A 13,641-nucleotide genomic window follows, 5' to 3' on the forward strand; every position below is an offset into this window, starting at 1 on the left:
GAAGGTCTTAAAATTCACAATTCTACCTTGGTAAGAGAAAGAAAGTGATATTGAATAATCATCTTCGTTTTACATCCATATTTTCCCACTACAGTGAAGTTGGACGGACGATGACTCCACGCCACTGGAGTAATTATTTTTGGTTTGTAGCTAGTTTTATACCTCGGATGCCCTTCCTTACAGGTAACCCCATTGTCTGTGAGGACCTAGCCATTGTGTATTCCTACACACAAGGCAGTGCGGTTTTCTTTCAGGGTTCTCCCCTTAGCCTTTGCGGATCCCTATGCACACACACACAAGGCAGTGCGGCCCCTGTATCCCTAGGTAGGGAGGCTAGAGAGGGTACCAACACTTGCCCAAGGTGGACCCTGAGACTAGTGGAGGGAAGGAGTCGTCTTAATTCTCCATTCTAGTTCGGCTTCAGCTAGAACTAGCCACTAATATAAAGTATTTCTTTATTAAGTATAAAAATTATGGCTGTCAAATATATCGCGTTAATATCGCGTTAACTCCCGATTCTATTAATGCCACTAATTTTTTTAACTCAAGATTAATTTAAAAAAGAAAAAAATAAACTTTTTTTTTACTAGACTTCACTCAGGTGTATTATTGATGCTCTCATTGATACTATGTTTGTTTCTGAAGTGTGTGTGTGTGTGTGTGTGTGTGAGATATAGAGAGAGGGGGGTGAGAGAGATGAGGAAGGGGCAAAAGATAAAAAGAGCTGGGAGAGTGTGTGTGTGAGGGAGAAAGGGGGGTGTGTGATTAATCAGCCCTTGTGTGTGTGAATGTAACAAGTTCCTAGCGTTTTCTTTCCCCTATTATTTCATGCACACTTTATTCATTGTTTTAAATTATTATTTTCTTTTAAGTTATTTTGTGCATCACTCTGTTTTGAATTTGATGCAAATTTGCAATGCATGAGGGTCATCCTTTTGTGTTAAATGGCTGCACAAAGCAAGCATTTGTTGACTCGCATGTTGATAAGAGTATTAAAACTTGGAACTTGAAAAAGATCTGTTTAAGGTAATAAAAAAAATTAATGCGATTAATTTGCGATTAATCGCGAGTCAACTATGGACAATCATGCGATTAATCGAGTTAAATATTTTAATCGTTTGACAGCACTAATAAAAATGTAATGTGTATATATTCTAGTTTTTATGTGTGGTCCAGTTATAGTTATATCGCAAACCTACTGACCGAAACACCTTACTACGGGGTGACAGTTTCCATCCCACCCACCTCATTAAGAGCCTCCCGGTCAGCCAGTTTCACCGAGCCAGGAGAATCTGCAGCCTCGATAGTCTATATCAGAGACAGTCCACAGACCTGAGCAGGAGATTCCAGAGAGAGGATATCCTACAGAATGGATAGATAAAGCTGCTAACCGCTTTGATGTGGCTACACAGGACGAATGCCTACAACCTAGAATTAGACCCACTAAGGACCAGTCCCCACTGTGCTGCACTACATACTGTCCTGTAGGTTTTGAATTAAAAAAGGCTACACTATTAAGAGTAAGACCTACACACATCCACGTAATGGTAAAACCCTCAGAGTCCGTGGCTTCATCACCTGTAGCTCCACTCATGTCATCTACCTAATCAAATGCCCTTGTGGCCTGTACTATGTAGGTAAAACCAACCGGCAACTCAAAATACGCATCAGCGAACACCGCAGCAACATCAGATGTGGTGATGAACATAACCCGGTTGCAGTACACTTTAGACAGGCAGGACACAATATCAGCACATTAAGATACAGGCATTGAAAAGGTAGAGAGACCAGCGAGAGGAGGAGACCATGGCAAACTACTTTTGCAGAGAGAGACCTACCATATTCACACCCTGCAGACTATGGCCCCTCTTGGACTGAACGAAGAGTTTGACATCAAACCCTTCCTGTAAATACACACATTCTGTCCTGATTCTGTGTTTTTCTAATTAATTTTTCTGTTTTTCAAGTTCTTATTATATATTTTCTCAATTTTGGCATGTGAAGGTGTGTCACATTTAACTACTAAACTACCGTACTACTGTTATTGTTACTATGTACCGTATGTTCTAGGCACTTGAGCTACAATATGGTCTGTAAATGTGTAGCCTATAGGCTAATTGATTTGAACTTTGACCTGGCTCAACCTTGACCTTTAATTTGTATATGTATATATACCCCACCCCTTTTCACATGTCGTTGACACTTGAAAAAGGCCACAGGCCGAAACGTTGTGTTCAAGTACATTAAAACTTGGGAACACTGTATAGACGGTGTGCAGACTTTTTTTTCCACAAACATTACATATCTATTTCGAGTCTAGCACCCGTGACTACATTTGGGATGTGCGCGAGTCTTTTCTACTACAGTTATGGTTGCTCCCATCAATGTCCTCTTGAAGTTTGACAAGTTAAAATGTGAATCAGCTTCATCTATGACACGTCTCGCATGACAAATTATATTTCTTCAAAGTAAACTGAAAAATATGTTCATTAAAATGTACAGTAGAAGTACAAAGTTCCCTCAAATTTACCTTGGTACAGTGCTTTTGAGTAAAAATACTTTACACCATTGCACAGGACATGTGGCAACATTAAATGTAACATGTCTGGCTGTGTGACGTCAACTGTCAGCATGAACAGTACCAGGATAGCTTAGCACAATAGCTTAGAGTGACATTGCTTTTGGGATTTGGCACAAACTCGTTTATTATTTACAAATTATACAATAAGGACTATGGCCATACAGCATTATTCAATATACACAACTATATTAAAACGACTAGCCACATCGTTACTAGGGAAACTACTATAACAAGTTGACCCTTGATGCCATAGATATATAGAACACTAGATAGCTTACCTGCGCTGCCGGCCAATGGAGAGCGAAGTCACTGAACCGCCGCCATCTTGCCCAGGTCAGCCTTGAGTGAGAGTGAGTGAGCTGCACAGACTGGAGTGAGAGAGAGTGAGTGAGCTGCAATACTCATAACTCGAAATATTGACGGATTTACAAACGGTTTGGTTTATTACAAGCATTATTATTTAATTTATATGTATATAAGTATATTTTTTTTTTGTATTTTATTTTTTTATTATTTTTTAAACAAACACATAAACAAACATGACAACACACAATAGGATATACAAATACACATATGCTCCAGCTCGTACCCCCCTCTCCCGGACCCCCCATTGGATAATCCAACCATTATAATTTGTTCCTAACCAGACACTACCATTATATGCTGGCTTTTATTCTCTCCACCACTTCTAACCACATTGCCATTTTGGATTCATTGAGACCCAAAATTCTAGCTGTTGATATTTCTTGATAAATCACATCGAGATATGTAAGAATCCAGACCTTACGGCACATTTTTTCCGGTTGAAACCATCGTGATGCTATCAGCTTTTTAGCCACTGTGATACCGGATAAAACCAATCTCTTTAGCTGTGGAGGTACTGCATGCTCAAAGACATCATTCAGCAGTAATACAGAGGGGTGTACAGGTATATCCAGAGTTAAGAGATTTGACAATTGCTGGGTCACTTCTTTCCAAAATATCTTAACTGGTGGGCAGTCCCAGTACATGTGCATAAATGTCCCTTCATCCCCATTTGTACATAAGGAGCATTTGGAGTCTTGTTTAAGACCCATTTTGTTCAGTCTTATAGGAGTTAAGTATGTCCTGTGAATATAGTTAAGATTGATTTGTTGATGGTCCGGGTTCCTTGATGCAAGGCGTACATTTGCCCAGGCTTCTTGCCAGTCAAAGTCTATCTCCAGGTCTGGTATATCCCTCCTCCAGACTGAGTCTAGATGTAGGGTTTCATACGAGGCCGTTAGTAATTGATGATAAAAATCTGAAACAAAACCTCTCGATGTCTCTCTTTCATAGAAGAATTTGTGGTATCTGTGGTGTACAATTGGTATCCTTAATGGAACACCGTGAGCCTTCAAACATGCCAATAACTGTGCGTAAAAATAATATGAGGACTTGGTGAGATTAAATTTTTTGCATATCTCATCAAAACTACAAAAACCCTGTTTGTTGAAAACGTCTCCTAATGTGTGTATGCCTTGCTTTTCCCATCTAGGGAATCTTATAGGTTGTTTTCCAATCAAGAGTGCATTGTTATTGAATAAGGGAGTATGATTATGCCATGTATGTGGGATAGAGTCTTTTTTTTGTGTTTCACGCCATATCCGGATTGCATGAGTGATTATGGGGCCAAATTTCCGTTCGCATTGCTTAATTGATAATTTGGTGTACACTATGTCCTTCAGCCTATGTGGAGCTACTATATTTTCTTCTAAATTTCTCCAGGATACTGATGCTTGGGGATCAAACCATGTTGTCAGTGGTCTTAAAGTGTATGCCTTAAAATAGTGGTGGAAATCTGGAAATGCCATACCACCGTCTGCTTTGTTTCTCTGTGCGGTGGATCTTTTTATACGTGGTGGTTTGTTATTCCAAATAAATTTGTATGTGGAGGAGTGTAATTCTTTCCAGTAACCCTTTGGAGGGGGTAACGGTAGCATTGAGCTGAAGAAGTTGATTCTAGGTAGGACGTCCATCTTAATTATTGATATTCGTGCTTGTACTGAGTTTTTAAGTTTTGACCACCTGACAAGGTCGTATTTGATTTTGTTTTGGATTTTTATGTAATTGTGCTTCACCGTTTGGCTTATGGTAGGGAATATTTCAACTCCCAAACATCTAAAGTGTTTTACCATCGGTATCTCTTCTGGGAGGGTTATATTTCTTTTTGCAGGGGCGTTAAGTGGGAGGAAGGCCGACTTCGGCCAATTTATCCTAAATCCCGATAAATCTCCAAAGTCCTCAATCAACTTGAGAATATGAGGCAATGCGGTGTTGGGGTTTTGCATGAACAGTATTACGTCGTCCGCATATAAACTAATTTTGTGTTGTGTGCCCTTGATTACGATTGGTTCTATGGATTGGGATTGTCTTATATATTGTGCCAAAGGCTCTAATGATAGATCGAATAGTCCGGGACTAAGGGGGCAACCCTGTCTGGAAGACCGTGATACTGGAAAGATTTCGGAGGTGATTGTACCTGTTGTAATCATGGCCGATGGGTCTTTGTATAATACTTTAATCATATCAATGAATCCTTTTCCTAACCCCATCCTTTCTAACACTGCCCATAGATACGACCATTCCAACCTGTCAAAAGCTTTCATTGCATCCAGGGACAGCATCGCCTTAGGTGTGTTGTCTTCCTTGTTAGCATCTAGTACGTGTAGTAATCGTCTTATGTTATCAGTGATCAGGCGGCCTCTTATGAAGCCTGTTTGGTCCGGATGAATTAAAGACGTCATATGCTTTTGTAGTCTGATGGCTAATACCTTAGAGTACAGTTTGATATCGGTTCCGATGAGGCTTAAAGGTCTGTAACTACCGCACTCGGTGGGGTCTTTGTCTTTTTTGAGGAGGACTGTTATGAGTGCAATATTGTCATTCTTATGGAAGTTCCCCTCCTTGACTGAGTATAAAATCATATTTAGTAATAAGGGTCCAATTATGTCCCAACAAGAGAGGTACATTTCTGGTGGGATACCGTCTCTTCCAGGGGCCCTTCCACTTTGCATTTCAGATATGGCCTCCCTAAGTTCATCTAGTGTGATCTGTGTTTCTAACTGTTTAGCGCCATCCTCTGAAAGTTTAGGGAGGTTAATTTGATTAAGATATGTGTCCATCTTGTTTTGATCGAAGGTCGTTTCTGATTTGTATAAGTTGGAGTAGAATTCTTTGAATGTCGTGTTTATTTCTTTGGGTTCTGTAACAAGTCCTTGTTGTGCTCTAATGGTAGTTATATCTGCAAATTTTGCGTTGACTCTTAGTCGCATAGCTAATAGGTGACTTGGTTTGGAACCTTGGGAGTACTGCTGTTGTCTTGTGCTACGTATTTGCAATTCAGATTGTTGTCTGTATATGGCGTTAATCTCTTTTTTTAGTATATTGACTTGATTTTCCAGTTGAACCGAGTTGTTGTATTGCAAAGAATTAAATAACGTTGAGTAAAGTGTTTCCAGTTCAGCCAGTTTTGAGCATCGATTCTTGCGTATTTGGGAGGAAAAGCTATCGGTGAAATCCTTGATCATTCCCTTTGTCGACATCCATAATATTCTGGGGTCCTGCACCGAATTCACATTTATCCGTAGGAATACCGTAAGAGCTTCTTTGATTTGTGTAATGAATTCCTTGTTATTAAGCAGCATCGTGTTAAATCGCCATCTTGGGGCTCGGGATGATAGTATACCAAATGTTCCTTTTAAGAGTAAATAACAGTGATCAGACAATGCATTGGGTATCATTTCCACATCGTAGTTATCAAATAGTCTCGGGGTTGTGAAAACGTAATCTATTCTGGATAATGTATTATGTCTCGCAGATCGACAAGAGTACTTCCGGGTCATGGGGTTGAGTGAACGCCATAAGTCATTTACACCTGTAATCTTCGACCAATCCTTTAATGCATTAGATGCATTTTTTTGTTCATTGGAAAAGGAGGGGTTTGATTTGTCCATCCTTGGGTTCCAAATGGCATTAAAATCCGCACCGATTATAAATGAGTATTCGGGAAGGTCTAACATTGCTCTGGTAAGTGTAGTGAAGAAACTAACTTCGTATAAATTTGGGGCGTATACCGCTACCAACGCTATTTTTCTGTTCTTATGTAAAATCTTAGCTATAGTTATCCGACCATCTGCATCAGACCATACTCCCTTCAATTCAATATTCAACTTCCGTCTAACGACTATGGCTACTCCCCGAGTTCTCGTTCCAAAGGAAGAGTGACTGATGTTATGATATGTGTTGTCCGCTAACATATCTATGTCTTTCTCTAAAATGTGCGTTTCGCTTAGCAGAGCTATGTCCACCTGTTCTTTTTTCATCAGTGTGAGCACGCTTTTTCGTTTGTGTTGTTTATTTATTCCACCAGTGTTCCATATCATTATGTTCAAACTAGCCATAATCTATACATGTTGTTGTATGGTTGTTGGTAATGCAATATTTTTTTTGACGCTTCTATTGAGGCTAATGTGGGCAGGTCTCTAAATGGCTGGAATAAGGAGGAAGTGAACGGAGGGGGGAGGGGGTGAAGTACATAAAACAAAATAACCCTGCCGTCTTGTACAGACGGGTTACACATAAAACACATACGGCCCATCCCTAATGGATGGGCTAAAATGATTAACATCGTTCCAGTGAAGCTGAGAGGAGTCCCGCCGCGGGAGAGTAAAAGGCCAATCTATCGAGTGATAAAATCGGCCCCTCTCCGCACACCCCCCCCATCCCCACACCGCCGTATCAATTGGTAGTAAATAGTTACAAAACCCAACAGTACTGGAGCTTCACTCCTTGTCTGTAGGTGTAATTTCAATCAGATATTTAAAGATAATATAGGCTACTCGCATCCGATAATTTGACCAAAAATAGTATGACCATTTTCTTCTGTTTAATCCCCCCCACCTATTACTACCATTATTTTTGTCCACATATTGTGGCCCTTATGGATTTAAAGGAAAAATTGCAATCAGGAGAAAAATAATAATAATAATAATAATAATAATAAACTATGGGAATGAATCATATTTTTTTGTGTATATATTCAAATTGGAGTTACATTGGTCTGTTTGTTTGTCTGAATTGCATGAATACGGTGTAATAAATAATAATAATAATAAGACAAAGATAGTTGTACCACTGATCTATAATCATGATTTTGAATCCATTGTTTGATATCTGAAGGAGTTAAGAGTATTTAAACCATAAATCACGTGACTAAAGCATATCATGAAACTGTATAGCCCATATCAGATAAAGTGATACAAATTTTATTAAAAGAAAAAAAAAAAAAAAAGAAGAAATGTGGGGAGAGCCCGGGAGATTACGGTGACTATAAAAAAAATATCATCCTAACCATGAACTACTGTAGCACTCCATAGGTTATAGATATGCTTGCCATAGTTTTATCCGGACTACTCCATTCCAACTCATTGTGGGGGTTGGGGGGAGCCCCAATATTTGTGTCTCAAATCAAAGCTGGACATTTCAATCATAAAAACTAGTCTTTTAATACATAATAATTAATAACCTATACCAGTATAATGTGAAGTGAGCCAGTAAAAAAAAAATTGGGAGGAAAAAAAGAAAAAAAAACAAGCAACAAAACGAGAGAGAGAGAGAGAGAGAGAGAGAGAGAGAGAGAGAGAGAGAGAGAGAGAGAGAGAGAGAGATCTCAGTCCGTTCTGCATGAGCGCATTCCATCAGTCCGATATGTGTTGGGTGGACAGTACCTTTAATCCCCTTCTTTCAGAAAGTCTTCCGCTTCTTGTGGGGTCTTGAAAGAGTGGTCCTCGCCGTTGTGTGTAATGGTTAGTCTCGAAGGGAAGCGCATTTTAAATCGTATCCCTTTTTTGATGAGCTGATCACACACGTTGTTGTATTTACGTATTTCCATCCTGGTCTGATAGGAGATGTCTGGTCTGATCAAAAGTTTATTGCCCTCGTAGTTCAGTACGCCTTTCGCCCGTGCTGCTGTCATAATTCGTTGTGCATCTCGCATGGTTTGAAATTTTATGACCACAGGTCTGGTTTTATCAGGCTGGATGTTTCCTGCAGCCCTGCGACACCTGTCAATCTTCACACTGCCTTTTTCGGTGTCGATATTAAGCAGAGTTGGAAGCCAGGTCTCGAAGAATTTAACAGGTTGTGTGCCCTCTGTCCCCTCTTTCAAACCCATAATACAAACGCTTTCACGTCGGCTTTGATTGTCGGCATCTTCCGCCCGCTGTTGCAAAGTCGTCACTGTTTTTTCCAGCTTTTTCAGTCTGTTTTCTATTGTTGATGAGTTGTCCTCGGCCGCTGAGATGCGGGATTCCGCCTCTGTAATGCGTTTGGTATTGTCTGACATTCGGCTATTAAAGCCCTCCAGTGTTGCAGTCAGGGCAGTAAGCTTTAGGTCCATCAGGGCACTTAACTTTTCAGTCACATCGCGAACCACACGGGCAGCGATGTTTTCCCATTTACTTTCCTCGTCGCAGCCACCCGCAGCGCCAGGTTCAAGTTCAACGTCGGCGTCGTCCTGTTTGTTTGTCGCTGAGCGAGTTTCAATTGTGGCGCGTCCTTGTCCTTTCTTCTTCTTTTCCTCGTTGGTTGACATTATTAGGGTTACTTCAACTCTACCATGGATTAAAACTTTGTTGACTATAAGTAGTGTTTAAACTAACATTTTCTCGGTGGGGTTTGGGGAGAACAGCAGAAGCGTCTCTCTCACACTGACGTCATCACCGGAAAACGCATCCTCTTCTTCTTCTTCTTCGTTTTCTATAAATAAGTATATTTATATTTTATAAGTATGCAGTATCATAACTACATCTTTGATGTTTATAGCAAACCAACCAGTTTGTAAATCCATCAATATTTCAGCGAGTTATGAGTATTTTTGTCTGTGCAGCTCACTCACTCAAGGCTGACCTGGGCAAGATGGCGGCGGTTCAGTGACGCTGGTGACTCCGCCTTAAGCTATCTAGTGTTCTATATATATCTATGCTTGATGCTGCCGTCTGACGTCAGTTTGAACGGGAAGTGGCAAATTAAACCTGTAGCTACATCAGGCACAAACAATAGAGCGCCACTTAGTGGCCAAACATGGCACTGCAACTATAACACAAACACATTGTGTCTGTCACACAATCTATGACAATTTCATTACCTACCGAACTGAACTGAAAGTTGTCTGGTCTGAAGATCTGGCCGAAGGGTCCGGATCTCACCGAGTCCATAGTCCCTGGCTCTAGGTCGACAAGCACAGCACGGGGCACGTATTTACCACCTAGGGGAAAGAGAGGGGAGAGCAAGTCAGAAAAACACAACAGCAATTGAACTCGGCTAAATGGAATGTCATCATCATCCAATTAGGAATTCCCAAAATTAAAAGTTACCCGATGCTTCATTGTAGTAGACATTGATCCTGTCCAACTGCAGGTCACTGTCTCCGCAGTATGAGCCCGTTGGGTCAATGCCGTGTTCATCACTAATCACCTCCCAGAACTGAAAGAGATAAGTCATTGAATTAGGTAAGCATTAAGCATTAACCCTTTCACAGCCGCACTACCAAACGGTTAACCCTTTCACTGCGACAATTCACAGAAGGTTAAGCAATAATATACGAGCAATAACAAAAACGTATTATTCTTCCAAGCCCAATTGATTGAAAATTGTATTAACAGATTGCAGAATGGGTACGTACAGCACAATACAGTTATTAAGGGGATGCAGACCAGAGAAAGACTTTAAAACACCAAATATTTACTAACCTTGGCTCCAATCTGGTTTCCACACTGACCGGCTTGGAGATGGACAATTTCCCTCATTTTGTCTGGAGGTAGAAGAACAAGTCCGACTCCTATCACAACAAGGGAAGACGAGTTGAGAGTGCGCGAAACAGAGGACTCCCCGTTTATATGTGAGAACTGAACCCGCCCTCTGAAGGCCGGGCCCCGTTGATGGACACAATTGTAGACCAATATATTCTTCTAATGGATGATTACCATTGGCTTTCTTGTACTGTCAATCAGATTGATATCTAACACGTGTGATCCTCCCCACCCACCCGACATCATCTGAATGAATGAATGAATGAATGAATGAATGAATGAATGAATGAATGAATGAATGAATGAATGGATGAAAACTTTATTTAACAGATTGCAGAATGGGTACAATCCAGTACGGCTCAATACACACAATTGTTAAGGGGATGCAGACCTGAGAAAGCCGTTTGTCTTGTTTCCATCAGGGTCCCCCATTTTCAATTCATATAGACATTTATGACATACACAACATACATGACATTTATGGCATAGGGACATATAGGTATTTAGTACTGATACATTTGTGACTTAAACGGTATTCAAATATACAGTACTGTGTTACCCCTAGATCCTGACAGAGTATATACATATGATGGGGAGGGGACCAGCCACGTTAGAACTTTAAATCGGTAGGGGGTGCTGGGGGGTCGCCAGATGATAAAAAAGAAAAGAAAAATGTCATTTTTTTTCTTTTCTTTTTTTTTGCAGTCAGGCCACTGAACTTAGAAGCAGGCCAGGCCAGTGTTTCTAGTTGCACCAGCGCAATAGTTAGATAACCTAGGTGGGGAACAACCAGGAGATCACTGCAACTCACACAAGTTGGAGAACTATCTCTCTCTCTCTCTCTCTTGCTCTCACACACACACAAAGGGAGCCGCATGTGATTGGTGGAGGCGGGATCCTTACGAAAAACTGCTAATCATTGACACATGCTAGCCTGTAATAATCCCCCCAGAAAAATGTACTTTGCATTTGATATATTGCAAATATATGCCATCACACACACTGGCATTTAATCAAATCAAATCAAATCAAATTTATTTATAAGGCCCGACAACACACGTTAATGTCCCCATGGGCCGTACAGGTCTTCTTTAAACAAGTCAAGAAGAAAACATAACAATAAGTCAAGAACAGAACAAGAACACCATAAGGTCCAAAAAATTTAAGATAAATGCAAATAAATGAAAGAATGCAAGCACTCCCAGACATACCCCACGCGAAGGTAAGGAAAAACTCACTAAAACCTAACAATAGGGAAAAAAGCTCCACAGGCAGTGTGGAGGAGAGAAACCTTAGAAGGGCCATTCAAGGGGGGATCTCCCTTCTTAGATGTTGGTGATAGTAGTATTGCAGACGGACAGTTGGTAAGCATGCACTCATGTGTGTAGTGAAACACAGATGAGTGCATGCAATAGCAACTGAACATTTTGAAAGATTAAAGATAGAGCTAATAGCGATAGCAAATGAACATTTTGAAAGATTAAAGATAGAGCTGATAGCGGATCTATTTGAGGCACAGGGGCGGCGCAGGGAGGGGGGGGGGAGAGTTAGAGAGTTCCCATGTTTGTGGTGCTGCAAAAGAGCAGACATGTAGTACCCTGTAGTGCCATGTAGTACCATGTAGTACCCTGTAGTGCCATGTAGTACCCTGTAGTACCCTGTAGTACCCTGTAGTACCCTGTAGTGCCATGTAGTACCCTGTAGTGCCCTGTAGTACCATGTAGTAGTACCATGTAGTACCCTGTAGTGCCATGTAGTGCCATGTAGTACCATGTAGTACCCTGTAGTGCCCTGTAGTACCATGTAGTACCCTGTACCCTAACTAAACTAGACAGATTAATCTAAAGGTCAGTCCCCGACCAGGTGAGATCAGGGTAGGTTGAAGGAGAGAGAGAAAAGATGAGTCTTAAGCAGGGATTTAAAAGCTTCGACAGAGCAGGCGCCCCTGATGACGTCAGGTAATTTGTTCCACAGGTAGGGAGCGCGGTAGACAAAGGCTCTGTGGCCGGCGGATTTCTTTTTAACCCTAGGGATCGATAGAAGCCCCGCATTTTGTGAGCGCAGAGCATGAGCGGGTGAGTATCGGGAGATGAGATCGGATAGATAGAGCGGTGCAAGCCCATTTAAAATTTTGTAGGTGAGGAGTAGCACTTTAAAGTCAGATCAGGCTTGGATAGGAAGCCAGTGTAGGGCGGACAAAACTGGTGTGATGTGATCAAATTTTCTAGTTCTAGTTAGTATCCGTGCAGCTGCATTTTGCACGAGTTGAAGATTTTTGATGCATGAATTAGGTAGGCCTGAAAAAAGTGCATTACAGTAGTCCAGACGTGATGAGACAAAAGCATGAATCAGGGTTTCAGCATCAGCCAGAGTTAAAATGGGGCGAATTTTTGCGATATTACGAAGATGGAAGAATGCAATTTTGGTGACATTTTTTATATGTGCATTAAATGAGAGGGAGGAATCAAAAATGACTCAGAGGTTTTTTATGGTGGAGCTCTGGGATACATGACAGGTATCAAAGTTGAGGGAGATGTCCTGAAACAGGCCTCTGTGGTTTGGGGGGCCAACAATTAACATCTCAGTTTTATCTGCATTAAGGAGTAGAACGTTTTGCGACATCCATTTTTTGACGGCAAGCAAGCAGGCCTCAAGGTTTTGTAGTTGGGAGGAATCATTTGGCTTAATAGGTATATATAATTGGGTGTCATCAGCGTAAAAATGAAAGTTTATGCCAAATGTGCGTATGATATCGCAGAGGGGTAGCATGTAAATCGAAAATAGCAAAGGGCCCAGGACAGAGCCTTGTGGGACACCACATTGCACTGGGAGGGTCTCAGATGTTAAATCATTATAGACCACGCAGTGTGTTCTATCAGTTAAATAGGATTTAAACCAAGCTAGTGCGAGACCCTGAATGCCAACATGATTCTCAAGCCGACCTAGAAGAATCGAGTGATCGATCGTGTCAAAGGCTGCACTGAGATCAAGCAATAAGAGCACAGAAGTGAGGTTTGAGTCAAGAGAGAGCAGTAAGTCATTTGTGACTTTGGTAACCGCCGTTTCGGTGGAGTGTAAGGCTCTAAAGCCAGATTGAAATGATTCATTAAGATTATTGTTTGATAAATGGTCAGTAAGTTGCGTTGCAACGATCCGTTCTAACACTTTGGATAGGAACGGAAGATTGGAGATAGGTCTGTAATTTTTCAATATTAGAGGGTCGAGGTTCGG

General features: G+C 41.0%; 1 protein-coding gene across 2 annotated transcripts in view; it reads right to left on the minus strand.

Annotated features, from left to right (window-relative positions):
* LOC311224250 (tubulin beta-4 chain-like) overlaps window positions 1–13,641 on the minus strand; it is a gene marked incomplete at both ends in the record, with an annotated part of 52,718 nt that overhangs the window by 12,278 nt on the left and 26,799 nt on the right. For both annotated transcript variants that reach the window (XM_084309157.1, XM_084309156.1), the window contains 3 exons: window positions 9,751–9,866; window positions 9,976–10,084; window positions 10,351–10,407. In XM_084309157.1, coding sequence (XP_084165283.1) covers window positions 9,751–9,866; window positions 9,976–10,084; window positions 10,351–10,407 — 282 coding nt within the window. Of the gene's footprint in view, window positions 1–9,750; window positions 9,867–9,975; window positions 10,085–10,350 lie in introns of those variants that run through there.

The sequence above is a fragment of the Notolepis coatsorum genome, assembly GCF_963971535.1.
Source record: "Notolepis coatsorum genome assembly, chromosome: 2".
NCBI classification, from domain to species: Eukaryota; Metazoa; Chordata; class Actinopteri; order Aulopiformes; family Paralepididae; genus Notolepis; species Notolepis coatsorum.